The 17659-nt window shown below is 27.5% G+C and overlaps 1 protein-coding gene across 2 annotated transcripts; it reads left to right on the plus strand.

The window, feature by feature from the left end:
- The first annotated feature begins 6692 nt into the window (after window positions 1-6692).
- On the plus strand, window positions 6693-12582 carry LOC129985153 (N6-adenosine-methyltransferase TMT1A-like). Of its 2 annotated transcripts, none has more exons than XM_056095075.1 (3): window positions 6693-6790; window positions 8313-8896; window positions 10150-12581. In XM_056095075.1, the coding sequence occupies exons 2-3, from the start codon at window positions 8378-8380 to the stop codon at window positions 10384-10386; spliced, it is 756 nt and encodes a 251-aa protein (XP_055951050.1). In that variant the 5' UTR covers window positions 6693-6790; window positions 8313-8377; the 3' UTR covers window positions 10387-12581. The 2 variants fall into 2 exon arrangements, with proteins under 2 accessions (XP_055951050.1, XP_055951049.1); XM_056095074.1 differs by lacking the exon at window positions 6693-6790 and adding an exon at window positions 6955-7176 and having other exon boundaries at window positions 10150-12582.
- The last annotated feature ends 5077 nt before the right edge of the window (window positions 12583-17659 follow it).

A 17659-nucleotide genomic window follows, 5' to 3' on the forward strand; every position in this document is an offset into this window, starting at 1 on the left:
AATTTAATTTCAGCTTATAAATTTGGAAGGCGAAAATTCGGAATAAGTATCCTGATAAAATTGTTACCGAATACTCCGTTACAAATACCTTTAAATACTTGAAACTTTATATATAAATTCATTAAGACATCAATAATAATGCAGTTAAATGCTGTTGCGAAAAATTCGTTCGGTTTATGTACAGTGAAAGCCTAAAAGCTTGATAATGGATAATGTTTTACTTCACAAGAAAACACGAAACGCAAGTAACAAAACATACGTAAATACAACACTTGCAGAAATCAACAATACACATGCAAATAGGAAATTTCTAATTAAATGGATGCATAGCACAATAGCTTTCAGACTGTAGCTAGAGAGCTTACTTCAGGATCCCATTTCAAAAATAAAATTCATTAAGTTCGTTTTATATATGTTTCTCCCATAGATCATCGAAAAAATCTTAAAAGTTCTTGCAAACATGACTCCTGAGATACCGTCATAATTTCTGTACTTTCTAAAACCTTCATTTTTGTTGCCAAATGCAACCCTACTAGCACAAGATATTGTACGACATTTTCAAGATGTTGGGCAGTATTCTTAATGCCGACCAACATCGTGTAGATACCGGAATAATGTTGTTGGACATTTTGTGCTAACAGGGAGGAATCTTTGACGTCCCTTTTTCTTATATCCATTAAAATATTTTTCAGTATCTCTTCTTTATTATGACACAAAATGTACACCGAAGCGGTATTAGGTTTTTTGGAATAAAAAAGGATAAAACACACACCTCAAATTAAATATTTCAGAGTTTATTTTTCATTATTAAATGTTCGCACATTTCGAAATGAAGGTAGCATCAAGGTATTCAAAGTGGGTATAATTTGAATGGTTTAAAATAACAATTGCATTTTTGGAAAATAGTTTCCATTAGTGTGCGTTCCAACTGATTTCGTTTAACGATTGACAATTTTCACTGCACATTCATTGAATGTGTTATACATAGTAAAACACTTACAGCATGGTAACTTCAAATTAAATAAATAAATAAAAGCTATAAAACACTTTTCACGAGTCATCCTAATTCTTAGAACTGTTGATAACATTCTTTGCTTCACTTAACCTCATTCTGAGAAATATAAAACGATATATAATGAAATTTTGATTGATGAGATGATGAAATTCTCGAAAAAAGCCCTATTATAAATAAGCTCAGATTATCTGCAACAGCATAGAATATTTGTCATCATGATTCCCAGATTTCCCGAATACATTTTGACGTATATGGAGTAAATATTTTATAATGAAAGCGGAACTAAAAAATTTTAAGTTTTATTTGTTCTTTTATTAGTTAACTAGCCGCCTTTGGCGACCAGCCGGTTCGCCAATCTTAATGTTCGTTGAAATTTTAATAATTAAATATTTTACGCAATTCCAACTTTAATAGATTCTTCATCAAATATATTAAAACTTCAAATTTTGATAGTCATATAATTCACTCATAATATTATAAAGGCCTTCAGTCATAACGTAATATGTATCTCTCTAATTTTCTGTTACCTCTCGTAGAATTTATGCTTTAAATTAAAGTGGAAAGAATTAATCTGCAATTAATATAATAATATTTTTTACTGAAACAAAGCATTTTTTTATAATATGATTACTGATAACAGAGTCACTGAGCGTTTAAACTTTATGGGCACTAAAGAATATCTTTCTTAATTTATGTAATATCTCAAGAATTTGTCAACAAAATTTTCTCAGATTCATCATGAACAGATTGATTAATTAACAATATTTCATTTTAAATGCATCAAACACTAAGAAAATAAAATGAATCGCTTAAAATAATCGGCCGAAAACAGGTTAAAAAAAACTACTTAAAACTATAAACATATACAAAAAAATATATAACTATCATAAATACAATTTAATTACAAAAGCATGCAACTAACCTAAAAATAATTTAAATCATCCGTTGATAATGGTTGTCATGTCAACAATCAGAACACAATGCGCATGCGTGAATTTTCAACGCTTGTTACGGTAAAGCAAATGCATGAATTTTTCTACGCCAGTTGGGGTAACGCTATGCAGATTAGACATTTATAATTTTCTTTATTCTGTGTTATTTTAATTCAAAAGTACTTCAGAATGAATCTGAAAGATGGATTAATTAATAATGTTTAATTTTAAATGCATAAAATATTAAGAAAATAAACAGAATCGTTTGAAATAATCGGCCGAAAAATGTTAACTCTAGCCTCATTATTGTTGGGGGGAAAAACTAAAGCCTTACTCATTTGGCGGTGGGGAAAATGAAAAGATTTTTTGGCGGGAAAGTTAGTGTTTAATTAATAATTAAAATTCTAATTAAAAATTTAAAAAAAGAGACCCCAGGTGCACATTCCCGACCTCTAAGGTACACATGTACCAAATTTGGTAGCCGTAGGTCAAATGACCTGGCCTGTAGAGCGCCAACACACACACACACATTGAGCTTTATTTATAAGTATAGATAAACGAAAGATCTGATAAGATTGAAAGAAGATCAACAACAGAAAAACGACTTTAAAAAAATCTAATGAATTGTCTCATTTACTACATAATATTCGTAATTTAAATTTCAAAATTGATGTTAATAAACTGATGTATTTTTATACACATCAAACATTTTCGAGAAATATTAAAACTAATGAAAGTTGTTAAACCTCCCTCTGCGTATGAAATTGTGGACCGTAGGCAATTTGTGAACACCATCAATGCTCAGATTCTCATTTTTAGAGTTCCACACAAGAAAATTGTGTACTACACAGTACACTAAAGAAAAGACGTATAAAGTATAGTAAGAAATAGTAAGTATTAAATAAATATTAATTAATAAGTAAGATATAAAGTGCAAAAAGAAACGATATAATAAGAAAAGATTTACAAATTAGTAAAGAAAAGATACTTGTTTAATTATTGCATTGCTTTGGCGAACAATAGTTGAGGAATATCGATCTTTGGTGTGAATTTAGTGTGCGATCTTCGAAGGATTTTTTTATCTATATATAACTTGCATATGATTAATACGCAATTATCAGAAAATCAAATATTTATTTTGATCGCCTTTTTTGCCAAACAATTGGAACCAAAATTCACCAAAGAATTTCACCTGTCTCAAGTTCACGTACCAAGTTCTGTCATGCCATTATGTTTTTGAACTATTGTATATGCATGCATGCGAAAATTTAGAACAAAGGATGGTCACCTTTTTGGCAGATTTGGATGATCATTTGATAAGAATTTATACTTTAGATGCTAAAACTCTAAACTAAATTTCGTATAATAAAGTTGTTAAGTTTATGAAATATTGTGTTTTTGTGGGTATAAAAATATAGATAGAAAGATCGCCAATTTTAATGGAATTTATTCCCACCTTTAGACTCCAAACATTAATAACAAATTTAATCTGTCTATATCTTTATGTTTTTTAGTTTTTGTTCTCGTATATTCACGAACATACTGACAGACAGAGAGATTTTCTATAAATGAATTTCGTTCCAAAATTTGATAGAAATCAACACATTTGCTGTTAAGACCATATGTCAAATTTAATCCTTCAAGCATAAAGTCTTTTTTGAAATCGTAATCATAGAAAAAAAAACAGAGCAACAGGCAAGGAGGCATAATCCCGAAAAAAGGGGGGGTTCGAACTCACGACGATCTGAAACATGAAGATTTGTGAATTGTTCTAATTTTTTGACGATTACTTTTTTCATATACAAAAAAAAAAAAAAAAAAAAAAAAATGAAAATAAATAAATAATAATAATAACAAAGTTCAATTTTAATAAACATTTAACGATAATTTAACGATTTAACGAAAATAATTTGCTTTTGCAATCAAGCTAAATTGTTTCCATAAAATATGTATAAGTATAGATTAACCAGGGTGGACAAATTTAAATATTAGATACTCTAATTTGTCAAATTAAATCAGTAATTAATAATAATTAATTACTAAAAATGCGAAATTATAATAATAGAAATAGATGAGTTGTTAAATATTTATATATTTATGTATATATATAATTTCTTCTTCGAAATTATTTTTGAAAATACATAATATAGAAGGCAGTAAATAAATAAATGAGTGCATCCATTATATCTAATATTTTGTTTTAAAATGGAAACAGCAGAAGTTAATTTTATAAAATGTAAACTATAAAGACTTCTTTTCGATTTATTTATTTGTATAGCAAAGAATAGTACAAACATTATTCTAAATAAATTTTTAATGGACGAGCTGAAAATTATTTTTTAAATAACATATTATTTAGAACTCATGAAAATAATTTATTGCTTCGGATATATTTTACAGTTTCATGAATAAACAATCGGAAAAATATGACATTTTTATTTTCAAAGATATTGTTTCAAATTTTGTTACCCTCGATAGCGATATTTTATTTTAATATTTTCAGTACTGAAAAACACATGGAAATAAATTTGAGCAAAATATTTTTTAATGTTTTAAAATAATCATAATAATGATTTATAAACTAAAGACAAAAAAGTAGAAAATAATTAAATTAAGAAATTTTTTAATTAGTTTAAAATTTAAAATGTGATTTAAGTAATTGCCTTTGTTATTTTTATTTACCTCTAAAATTAAAATAAGCACATTAATATTTTGTATTCGTTATGTCTCCGTTGATCAAACATAAGCATTTATACTTACTTTCTACACTGTTACGAAGATACTATCATCATAATCACATTACACTTACCACTTTCTTAATTTCTTTCATTTATTTTCATATAATCATAATTTAAATTCATTTTAGGATTTTCGTTCTCTACTCCATTAGTATAAACAATTGGTAGAAAATATTAAAAAAAAATGTAAAAAAAAACAAGTGGATCGAATTAAATTGGGTTAAGGCCCTTATTGGAATAAATGGTAACGAAAGGGCAAATCAAAGTACAAAGCTAGCGACACCGAAAGAGAGTTTGGGGATATAATTGTCCCCAAATCAAATAGTGTTAAAATGGGAATTAAGAGACGAAATAAAGCTGTAATGTTTTGATAGATGATATATATCCAAAAAAAAGAAGAAGAACTTATAACTTTATTCCTAATCCAGAATTAAAATTAAGGAAATACTATCCACTAAGAATGCAAATTTTATTTGGACTTGGATGATTTTCTGCATACTTCCAAATATTTGGAACAATGAGGGAAATTAATTGCATCTGTGAAGGAATCGGAATAGTTTATCATTATTTAAAGGAATGCATAAAAGTCTTGGAATTAAGAAAGTATTTAAAAGTTCAAAATAATGACGTAAGCACAGCATTAATGGACCTAGAAAGTCTTAAAATACTGCAAGATATCATGTTAAAAATTAACAGTTTTTTACCAACTATTTAAAAGTTTAAAAGTGTTTGCCTTTTTTGTTTTTGTTTGTCGGTGGTGGCTAATTATTAATTAACCCGGCTAATGAATTTGTCTATCTTAAAAAAAGAACTGTCATCCCGAGTTATTTCCATCGACACCAAATTTGTGAAGATGCTATAATAAATATGAAAAAAATTACAAAGATGTTCTCCTTTTTTTTATTAACTACTGTGCAATGACTACCACTTATAGCGTAAAATTCCTGAAAGATCGATTGTAAAAATGTGAAGCTTAAAAACATTTTGCTGTAAACCATTAAGTTAAATACAATAAAGGTGAAATTTTATATAGCAATAATCTCAGCAAATCAGCTGTTTGTCAAAGGCGATTAATAATAAATATAAAGAAGAATGTTGTCTGTTTTGTAATCTGTGGGACAGATTACTATTCTTAAAGCTGCCAAATTTAGTGGAAATGTAATTTGAAAAGGGGAAATGTTTCACTCGGAATGGTATTTTTTAATTCTTAGAATTTTAATTAACCAAAAAGTAAGCAAAATTTGTTTGTTTTTCCTTTATTACTGCCGAAAATTACTGCTCAAAATTGACTTTTACGCTATCTTAATACTTCTAATGAAAAAAAAAAAAACTGTTTTTTTAATAGTATCACAATAGTTGCGGTATAGCTTTTTTACTTATTTTAATTGATTTTGGAACAAATATTATTTGTTTTATTTATTTTGCAACAGTTGTGTTATGAAAATCGAATCCTTTTATTGTTGACATAAATATTTCATTTTGTATTTTTATTCTCTTGCTGATGATGTTGATTCTCTTCTAATGTTGATTACCCTTTTTTTTTAATAAATACATTTAATTTCAACAAGAACATTTGTATTGTTTTGTTTCAAATTTTAAGTGATATGGCAGAAAATTAGGGATAAGAATAACACAATGATCAGATTGGTATAAGTCTTTTTAAACTGTTTAAGTTCAGTTTCTATCAAAATTTAAAATTAAAGCATACTTTGCTAGGAAGTTATTGAAATTAAACTGCATAAAACGTTTCACAAACAGTTACCCTGACGAACCACCTGAAAGCCAAAGAAGCAATATGGAATAAAAAGATTATCGCAATTATTTTATTTTAATAAAATAATTGATATCTTATGTAAAAAATTTTTTTTGATGTTATTACATTGCTTTCCTCTGAAATTCTCAGCATTATTCACAAAAACGCTCCAGTTGGACAATATGTGAATGCAATTATTTTTGAAGGAAAAAGTTTAATAACATTTATCGAATACTGAATGGCAACAATATACATGGTAAACAAAAGTGGATTCTTAAAAAGTTATTAGATCCGTCTGTTTGTTTTGTTAAGGACAAATTTATTTTCCATTTAAAATGTGATCCATTATAAGGTGATTTTTTTAAAATTTTATTTGTTTGGAAGTTGGCTTTTGCATTTTCTCAGTTAATTTTTTGCTTTTACTTACTTAACATACTTACTTAAGTTTACTTTCATACATGTTCGCTTATTGTTCTTTCTCCTTTAATTTTATTTGTTTAGTTGTTTTTTTGAAATCATTGTTCGTCATTTAACGCATCGCTAGATACGTCTCTTTAATTGCGTTTCCTGTATTTTTGTGAACTCGTTTATATTTGCCGGAGGCGTCATTTGGACCTCCCGTTGATTGAGGAAAACTTAATCCAGTTCATCGTTTTTAGTTTCTTGTAGAAGGATTGAAAAGTGTGAGGTGTCGAAGTACATGTTTTGCTCTGTATTTAAATGCGTAATAATCATCAGGTATTATTTCTTAATTATTATTATCCTTGATAATGATCCTTAATTATTATTACTGAATTGAATCTTTAGAGTAAATATTGTTGATTTGGTTGTTCAATTGATTTTGTCAAAATATTTTACCTCTTTTTGTTGTTATATGTCGAAACTCTGAGTAAAATTTTGAGGTTAATGGCCTCAAAATATTGTTTTGTGAGAACAATTTTTAAAGAATTTCTTACTCTTTCTATCTATCTTTTATTGCATGTATTGGCATGGTTCTTTGTGAACTTTCTTTTTTCTTTAGACATTGGCATAAAAAAATTAGAAAATAACAATTTCTTTAACACATAAGCTATAGTATATTCTGAAGTATATTAATAAGTATTAAGAGAGCATTGACATTGATAAATTTCTTTGACATTTTTTAAAACTATATCATATGATTCATAGACAGTTGAAATTTTTTTTAAACGTACGTATTATTATTATTATTTTCTTATTATTGTTGATAGGTTATCTTTTCCTTTTGAAACCATTTAGATAGAATACATTATTAATATTTGATAATGTGACAGCACTAATCATATGTTCATATATACATATGAATTTCGAAATAAATCAAAGTAATATAAATAATTTGTAGAATATATTGATTGATGTGTATATTTTGATATATGATTAAGATTTATGATTCACTTTTTTCAATGTGAAAGCTTTATTTTATATAGTATATACAGTTTAGGAAGGGGAGATGCCTTTTTTGTTTATGTATATGCAATTTTCGTGCTATTAGGTGTTACGTCTTGCAAACATTTTAACTCTAAGATCTTAACAGTATCTTTCTTAATCTGTATACTATAAAGCTAATAAACTAATAAAAATTTTATTTTAAAAAAATTAAATCATTTATTAATTTTTTAATTGATAATTTGCTTAAATAAATTGAATGAATTTAATTTCAGGTATAACACATCAAAATTTGCTGGTAAAAAGTTTTTCATTAGATATTTTAAAGAACTGTTTCATATAGTTAGGGATTTATTAATAATTCTGAAGGTATGTAGATTATAGTAATAGAGATTTAAAGTTAAAATTATGTTTTTAGCATTGCTTAGTTATCTAATCATTAATTTTTTTCTTATTTATTTATTTTTTAGATTTGCCAACATTTCAGTTACTTAACAAGACTTTGACTTACTAGTTTCAAAATAAATCTGTAATAATGGAAGTTGTTGTGTATGGTGCATTATCAACTATATGGTGGATGTCATCACTCTCAATTTTGCTGCCATTTGTTTTACTTTTAAAATTTAGTAAACGATTTCGAGATAAATGGTTTTCCTTTATTTTCATGAGATGCCTTGGACCTCTTTTCAATCCTAGGTTGACACCATTGAGGAAACGTGCTTTTGATATTTTGAATGAGCACCTTGCTGATCGTAAGAAAAATTTGCCTCTAGATATTTTGGAGATTGGCATTGGAGGAGGAGCTAATTTGCAGTTTTATCCTCAGAATGCAAACCTAACTGCACTTGACATGAATGCAACCTTTGAAACATATTTTAAAGAAAATCAAAAGAAATATCCGCAAATTACTTACAAAAAAACAGTGACTGCCATGGCAGAAAATATGGAAGAGATTGCAGATGCTTCTATGGATGTTGTAGTGTGCACTTTTGTTCTATGTTCTGTCCAGAATATTCAATCAGTACTGAGTGAAGTGAGACGTGTTTTAAGACCTGTAAGTGTATTTAATTTATATATGTATTTATTTTTTATTATTTTTTTGCTTTGAAGTTTGAAACTTATAAATATTGATAATTTTTTAGTGGCATAATTATTAGTAATCAAAATGCATTTCAAATCAGCCAAATGCTGTAACTATAAGGCTGCAGTACATTATCATTTTTGCAACTGACCATTATTGCTTGTTGCTAAATGCTATTGAATTAATTGATACTGAATGTTTTATCAAGAAATAGAAATATCACTTAAATAAGGCTGTAATTTTAAATGTTTCAAATATTTAAAGAAAAACAAAACAAAGAAAAAAAACATATTTTCGATTATAAATAAATGTTGCAAAAAGGATTAGTTCTGCTGAATTTATTTTGTTCAATGATTACAAAATTTTTGTATTATGTATCATTTTTTAAATTAGTTTATTGATTATTAAATTTAGTTTTGTAATATTCAATCACTTTTCCAATTATAAAATGCTTTTTAAAAACTGTTGTTATATATATATATATATATAGATAGATAGATAGATAGATAGATGTATAGGTTTTTATTATTGCAAATTTAAGTTATATTTTAATTAATAAAGATATTATATTTTAGTTATAATTTTTTTTTTCATTTTAGTTTAGTGATATTATTTTTTAACTGAAACTCTCAGATATAAAGGATATAGAATTCTTCTTATAGTTGTTGAATGATAATCTTTATTTTTATCTCTACTCCTATATTCAAAAATATTTTTTATTCTACTCCAAGTTTCCTTAAGCTATGGCATTAGGTACTATAAATAAAACAATATTTTTTTGTGGAGTATTTAGATAAAAGATTAAATTAAATTAGTATGTAAATTAGTGTTCTTTTTATATATGTTTTTATTTTTGTTGTACATTTACATGTTTCCACTTCCCTTTTACTCTATAATTTAGCACCTATAGCAACAACCACACTAACTATGAGAAAAAGCCCAACATATCAATTTGATTGAAATAAAACACCCGCAATTACTGTAATATATGGTTTGTTTATATTTTATTACATTATAAATTTTTTTATTTATGAATAAATTGGAATATACATATTTAATTTTTTTTTTTTTTTACAAATTATGAGTAATTCATTTTAGAATACATTAATTTTTAACTGGGAAATATTTTTAGAATGCTATATATTTTTTATTCTTTTGTATGTAGTACAGAATTTAAATTTTTGACCATTCTTTTTGTAACATATAATTTTATATATTTTTTACAGGGTGGTAAATTTCTGTTTCTTGAGCATGTTGCCTTCCCGCATGATCAGTGGAGCTTTACTATCCAGAGATTTGTAGCTCCTCTGTGGCATCTGTATTTTGATGGATGCTTTCCAGATCGAGATATTGCAGAGGAAATAAGAAAAAATGGATTTTCCAGTGTTGTATGTGAAAACAAGTATCCAAATACTTTGTTATTATTTGTGAGGCCACAAATTGTTGGTATTGCCACAAAATAAACAGAATATGGTTAAAGTGAAGATTAGTGTGCCCTCGAGTTTGTCGCAAATATGGCAACCCAACGGAATACTCTTCTAGCAATCCTAATGCTGTTTTGTTTACTATTTTTTTACAATGGTTGAGTTGTACATAAACTACAACTATTTTTAGAAAAATGTTAAATTGAAAATAATAAAAAAAATATCGATTAAAGATTTTAATTTTCTTTATTATAATTAAAAGTTTTTTTTACAACTAATAAGACACTGCAATTTTATTTTTATTGTGAATACAAACCGAAAATATTTATTCTTTTGCAATTTTTAATTGTCAGTATGCGCTTTAAAAAATCATCTGAATTCTTACTTTAAAAGTCAGCTGCAATGGAATTCTTCGCAGTTCTTGTTATTCTTTTGGTGATGTAATGGTTGGTTCCCATGATAATTTGTTATCTTGGCAATTGTGCAACAATGGATGTCGGATAAATGGGATGGAAGACAATATTTCGAACCTGTGGAATGGATGAAGGGCGAGTGGATACATATATTTTTTTACGAGTTGATGAAAGGAAACGATGCTTGCTTGAAATTTTGTATGGAGAATGATTTGATTGCTTCTAAGTGTGTGTTAAATAAATCAAGTAAGTGCATTAATTTTTTAAAATTCCTTCTGAAATCCGTTCCTATACCGTCCTTCATTTTTTATTTTCTATGTGTTATGTGCTGTTTCTGTTATCCACACAGTCCTAATGTTCAATGTGCTAGCGAAGCTACTAGGTTCCCACTCCCGCTGCTAGTGAAGCCGTAGGATATTGTTTTAGAAAATTTTGCCTTGTACCTTTTACAGATGTCAAAGGCATCTCATGCTCTAACTTTTGCTCCGCACTCCGGTCTGAAAAAAAATGATACTTATCAATAAAAAAATCATTATATTGCGGAAAATGTTAATCGTAACTGGTTGGAAGAAATGTTAATAACCGCAGAAGTGTTTGTTTCCTTTGTCCACCATCTTCATTGGTGACTTGGCATCCTTGGCACAGCAAGGGGCACACTAAACTTCACTTTTACCCAGAGTATTTCAAGAGATTACAACTACTTATATAGTGCTATTGCATTTTGTGCTGTGTTTTGCATTTCTTTTAAATGACAACTCAAGTACAAATCATTTCCAAACATTCTAGAAAGTTTGCTTGCATGCAGTGTAAAAAATTAGTATCCATATATCAATTTAAAAAATAGAAAATTTATTTAATCTTATATTGTTGGATTAAAATTCTAGAAGCTTATGCAAAAATAATTATATCTGCTGTTGCACTAAAAACAAAATCATAAATAAAATCTACTTAAACTTGTAGTATATTCAGATTGTATTTAGGAAAGCTTGTTAATTTTTTTTGTTGTTGTTGACAGAATATTTGATTCACTCAAGAAAAGAAGAAAGAAATGTGTTATGTTTTAGAAAAGTATTTTATTATAAGTTTATCTGTGGTTGGATAGCAAATTGTTGCTTTATATTTCCAATTGCTGAAATTTTTATAAAAAAATACATTGTGATGTACTGCATTTTTTATATTGCTTTATTTTCATTAGTATTTTTTTATTTACCTATGTTTTGTATTGTTATGTATGCTTAAATTTTTTGGTATTGTACTTCTCTATTTTTTGTATAAATTTAATTTTAAAATTTGTAATAGTTTTAACTTAAAGTAAAAAGAGTCTTATATTTGATTTTCTTTCTTTTTATAATTTTTTAAATTTATTTTTGTTTGAAGATGAATAGTATGATCTGAATACAATAGTATACAAGCATTTAACATTGAAATTAGTATTTAAATTTTATCAGATAGTAAAAAATAAATTGTAGTGTATATTAATTAACTTGCAAAAGTAATATCAGGAATTTTACCAATTCAAAGTTTAACCATTTAAAAGCAAATGAAATACAATATCAATTAGTACAAAGACTTGCATATCTGTAATTATATTAGAATCAAAGTTTAATTTTTCTATTTTTCACCTTTATAATTTTTTAGATGATTGATAATATGTTTTTCATGCATATAGTCATATAATTTAAAAAAAAAATGGCATAGATGTATTTTATATTTTTAATGCTTTTATTAAAAAATTTGAACTGTGCCATTATTGACTGAGGGCATCTACTTAATGCTTATTTATGGTACTTAAAAAATATAATTAAAAGCTTTTTTATATTGTTATTTATTTTACAAACGTTTATAATGTGTTTTAAACCTATGTACTTTTTTCTTTTATCAAATCAAAGGTTTATTCATAAAAGTATTTCTATATGTATTATTTTAAGAAATAAAGTCTGATTATCACTTGGAGTATAAAAATTCCTTAATTTAAGCCAAAAGTCATTAGAACACAATGCAATTTCCAAACATTATCAATATCTAAATTATTAAATATCTTATACTTCAGATGAAATATTATTCAAATTTTAAAGAAACACATTGAAGGAAATTAATTAATGTCATTAGTATCATAAGGTTGTGGGGAGTGTTTCTCAAATTTTTATTTCAAGATTAAAGATTTTTTTGTTTGACATTCAATTCTTTCAAATATTTGACATGGACATGGATGTAGTTCATTTGATATTTAATGCATAGTGGAAAGTAAGTTACTGAATCAGATATCTTATCATCTGATTATCATTCATAATTTCAAAATTCATTCCATTTTTATTGTTTCTAGATGGAATACTAATGAACCAAATGAAATCTGAATAATCTTCTCACTATTTTATTGTAAAATCCAATCATCCATTTAATAAGTTTTGCATAAAAAATGGCGATGAATGTTTTTGCAATCAATTATTTTTCTTTAAAATTTAATCTCAGATTTAAATATCATTATTCAACTAACTGAAATTTGCAGGAATTAGTAAAAATAAAGCTGTGTCATTAAAAGTAATTTCTTTTTGTCAAGTTGGCTTTCCAAGAATTGGTAATGACAAAGTCTGCCTTTGGTATCCGAGATTTGTGATCTGGATTAATAAAAATCATATTAGCTTGGTGCATTCCAAATCTGTAAGAATAAACTTTCTCTCGTTAGTATGATAAAAAAAGTTTTAAGATTGGAATTCAGTCAATTCAAGATATTTATGGGTGGTTCAGAATTATGAAATCAATTGCAACATGTTCTTTATGTAGATTTAATACAGAACTTCATTATAACAAATCAAATCTATGGTCATTGTATGGTTTCAAGTTTTACTTAATAATTGTTTTATCACTTAATTGTAATTAGTCCCTATTATAATTATTACTGTTGTCCGAGTGTAAAGGACTACTGTTTGTTTTGGAAGATTCTTCTTTACTTCATAAGCAAAGAACAAATAACATAGTTGATCATTCCTTTGACTCTGATCTGAGATAATAGAAGCATTGATCATTTAAGAACTCTTATTTATAATGACTTTATAACAAAAACTACAGCATATTTGGAAAAAATATACACTGATTGCGATTGAGACAAATAGAGTAGTATGGAATCAAGTTTTTCTGATTTGAAATTTTATTGAGAGTTGTGAAATATTTTTATTGAAAAAAAAAAAAAGAATATTGGCATGTAATATTTTTTTATAAGTTTGCTGGACTAAATCCATTATTATAACAATTTCTAAAATTTTCCTTTTTTAAAAAAATACTTCGCAAAAAAATTAGTATAAATGAAGAGCATACTGTATTTGAGCGGATAGTTTTGATGAAGAAGAACTCTGGAAGTATATTCTGGCTGTAGTCAACCTTCAGACCATAGGAATGTGGATTCCAAACTCAATTTCACTGAAAATTCCATGGATGGATGTGTATGTTGGTGGTTGAATCGATTCTATTTTAATATCGATACCCGTGGCACAAACAATTATTGGTTGGTGCAATACCAACATTCAAGCGAAGTGATGAATAGGTCCCTGAAAAAAAAGAATTTTGTAACTGTACCAGTTATTGTAAATCTAACGCTCGCCTATAATACAGCATAGAAGTTTGGGTAGTAAGTTGCCGGTTAAAAAGTTGTCTGCCGTGTCACTTACATTCGCATGACGGTAAAAGTTTCCGGTCAATGTAGAATTTGATGCAAGCCAATGTTTAGTTTATATCTCCTTGTTTTAATACGTTGCTCAAGAAGTGAATCGCCTATGATTCATACATACTATCTATTTAGATATTTTCTTCTCTACTACAATTAAAAAAGAGCAAATATCTTAATAGTGGTCCGAATCACAGGTATTGTCATGGCAACGAACGTATTAACATATCATTCGAAGCTAAGAGGTTGGGTTTCTGGTTAACATATTATATCTTGGATAGTTAAGTTAACATGTCATTCGAAATTAAGTTTGCCGCCAGTAGTATTCGCAGAGCTCCAAATCGGTACGATAACATAAATAATCTATAAATAAAATAAGATTAAAATATTATTAATTCCTTACTAATTCTACGAAGGTTTGCAATTTTAATCCGGGAGGTTTAATTAAATATTAATAATGCAAACGCAAATTCAGAAATATTCGATGCAAGACATCATGTAAATTTATTATTAGGTATGCGAACACAACTCCGGAAATATTCGATGCAACACAGGATGTAAAGTGATTATTTCAGAAAGTATGAAATTTGCATCGCTTCAGAAAGTACGATAATTGCATCGCTTGGTTTAAAAAAAAAAGTGATAAAAGATTGTAAACCAGAAATGGATGAATCTTAGGACTAAAAAAGTGGATTTTTAGAGAGTTCTTATTGCATCCAATTAGGAGACGAATAATTACATAAAAGGATAAACGACACCGAGAACTACAAAATCAAATGTAACCAAACTGACTTGAACAGTTGATAGTATAAAGCATACAAATCATAAGATGATTAAAATACTCTTTTTATATTCATATTAAAGATCTCTAATTTTATTATGTTAATTTCTTTTTATTAATTCTAATATGGTGCAGTAGATGTAGTTAGATTTAAAAACTTGATATATTGGCAAACTCGATTTTTTCTAAAGCAGCGTTCACACGAACCCAACTATTGGACGCAAAAAAGGTCACGCTGCCTCAGGAAAATCACGTGATTCCAATGGGAGAACAGTGTCTTGCCATCGTACATTGCAGTCACGTGATCTTCCTGATGTGGGCGGAACCTTTTCCTGCGCCCATTAGTTGGCCTCTTGTGAATGCTGCTTAAAAATAATTCTCCAGAATTGGCTTGAGATTTTATGCAGTTATAAATCTGGCAGCAAGACCGTACGAATGCTTAAGCCTAATCACTTTTAGATGTGTGACTTTTTGTCTGTTCAAACCTTTTGGCTTAGGGGATATTGTTTGAAATAACCTCATGATCCATTTTCTATGGATACGAATCGTTAACTTAACTCATGCCAAGTTTCTACGGCAGCAACAAGATAACATTACCGAAATGTTTTGTTCCTTTTTCGTTCTGTTTTGCAATACAGCGATTTGGCTGTACGGATGCAAAACATTGTAAATTCCAACGAAATGGTGCGAATGGGTTTGCATTGATCACAACAATAATTTTCAATAGAATTCAAGAATTGGACATACATTTCTATTATTCCAAAGAGAAGAATAAAATGCATGAATTTTGCTTGATGGATATGCTGACTTCAGATGCAACTGCGTTTTGAATAAGTACAACCGAAACTTCTTAAATTTGGTTATTCGTTTTCGTCATTGGCTACTTACAAGGTAAGTTGTATTTTTCTAGATTTGTAATCTACAACGATTACGAAGAAGTTTTCGTTTTTGGATTTTATTGTGAAAAAGAGGTTAGTGTTCTCAATTACCTTTGGCACTTTTTCTGCAAGGTAATTGGGAACATATTTTTAATGTAAAAACAGTATTTTATATATATGGAATTATTTGTTTCACTATGAAAAGTATTTTTAAATGTATGCAATCGACAGTGTTCCATCTCACTAATAATGCTTATTTCATGTCAAATTTGCAATTACTTAAAAAATTCTTTAAATATTTGTAACTTCTTTCTGTAATAATAAGGCCAATGTACCCGAAATTATTATGAGGGAAACTAATGTATACAATGAACAAAATTGAGATCACCTTATTCAAAATATTGAAAGAATTCAACATATTATTGGAAAATCAACCGTAGATGATTGAAGAAGTTATTTACTTCGTCTCCTCAACCTGCGTTTTTTAATGATAACGAATTGTACATAATCTTATACATGAAAGTAGAAGCATCTGGTGAAAGTAGCTTTGCTTCGTTTTTTGCTGTAGAATTCTACACAAATTTTCCAAATTGATTTGACCTAAGAAAACGGTATTGTCCCTTCTTCAAGTTAGTGACACTTTTATTAGCCGTTAGATTTTAGCCATATTAAATCTGATATCGATTAATAATAATTTCAGTTTATTATTTTCTTTAATTTAATGTGAACTTATCACTAGATGAGTCATAGTAACAGTGTGTGTTCACGTCGCATCACATTAAAGAAGTAACAGTGTGTTGTATAACTGTACGATATGTTACAATGAGTTTTTGCGTTACATTATCTTTGTTTTTTTGTTCTACAAGATGAGAATAGAGTTGAAAATTAATTTGTTTGTGCGCATTTAACTTGCATCATATTGAGCGTAAATTCATTTCAATTATTTTACTTTCTCCGTTGCATGATTTTCCTTTTGTACTGATACGATATCATCAAATTATATACTTCCATAAAATGAATTCCCCATATTAAGGTTTTTTTTTTCTTCCTTTCCTGCATCCGAAGTAAGAATTCGAATCCGGCATTTTGATGGATCTCTACATTTCAGACATTCCTAAGTCCAAAAAACACATTATTTTTTTGGAAGAAAGAAGAAATGTTTTGGCGAGATAGATAAAATTTGGTATATAATCTCGATTACAAATTAGTAGATTTCTGTTAAATTTTGATAGAAATACATTCAGAGAATGACAGTTTGCCCTGCTGACCCGGAAGTGAACATAGCTTCAAACTAAGAGGACTAGATGAATAATATTTGATGCACAGATTTTCAGGTAGCACAGCCTGTTGCACAATATTGTACAATATTATTCGGTATTATATGATATTAATCAATATTCCACAATATTATACAACATTCCGAATATTGATCAATGTCACACAATATTGTTCGATATTATATGATATTAATCAATGATATTCCACAATATTATATAATATTTCGAATATTAATCAATGTCACACAATATTGTACAATATTTGTGTGCTACTAGGGTTAACATCTAAGGTATCGATATATATC

The sequence above is a fragment of the Argiope bruennichi genome, chromosome 9 (assembly GCF_947563725.1).
Source record: "Argiope bruennichi chromosome 9, qqArgBrue1.1, whole genome shotgun sequence".
NCBI classification, from domain to species: domain Eukaryota; kingdom Metazoa; phylum Arthropoda; class Arachnida; order Araneae; family Araneidae; genus Argiope; species Argiope bruennichi.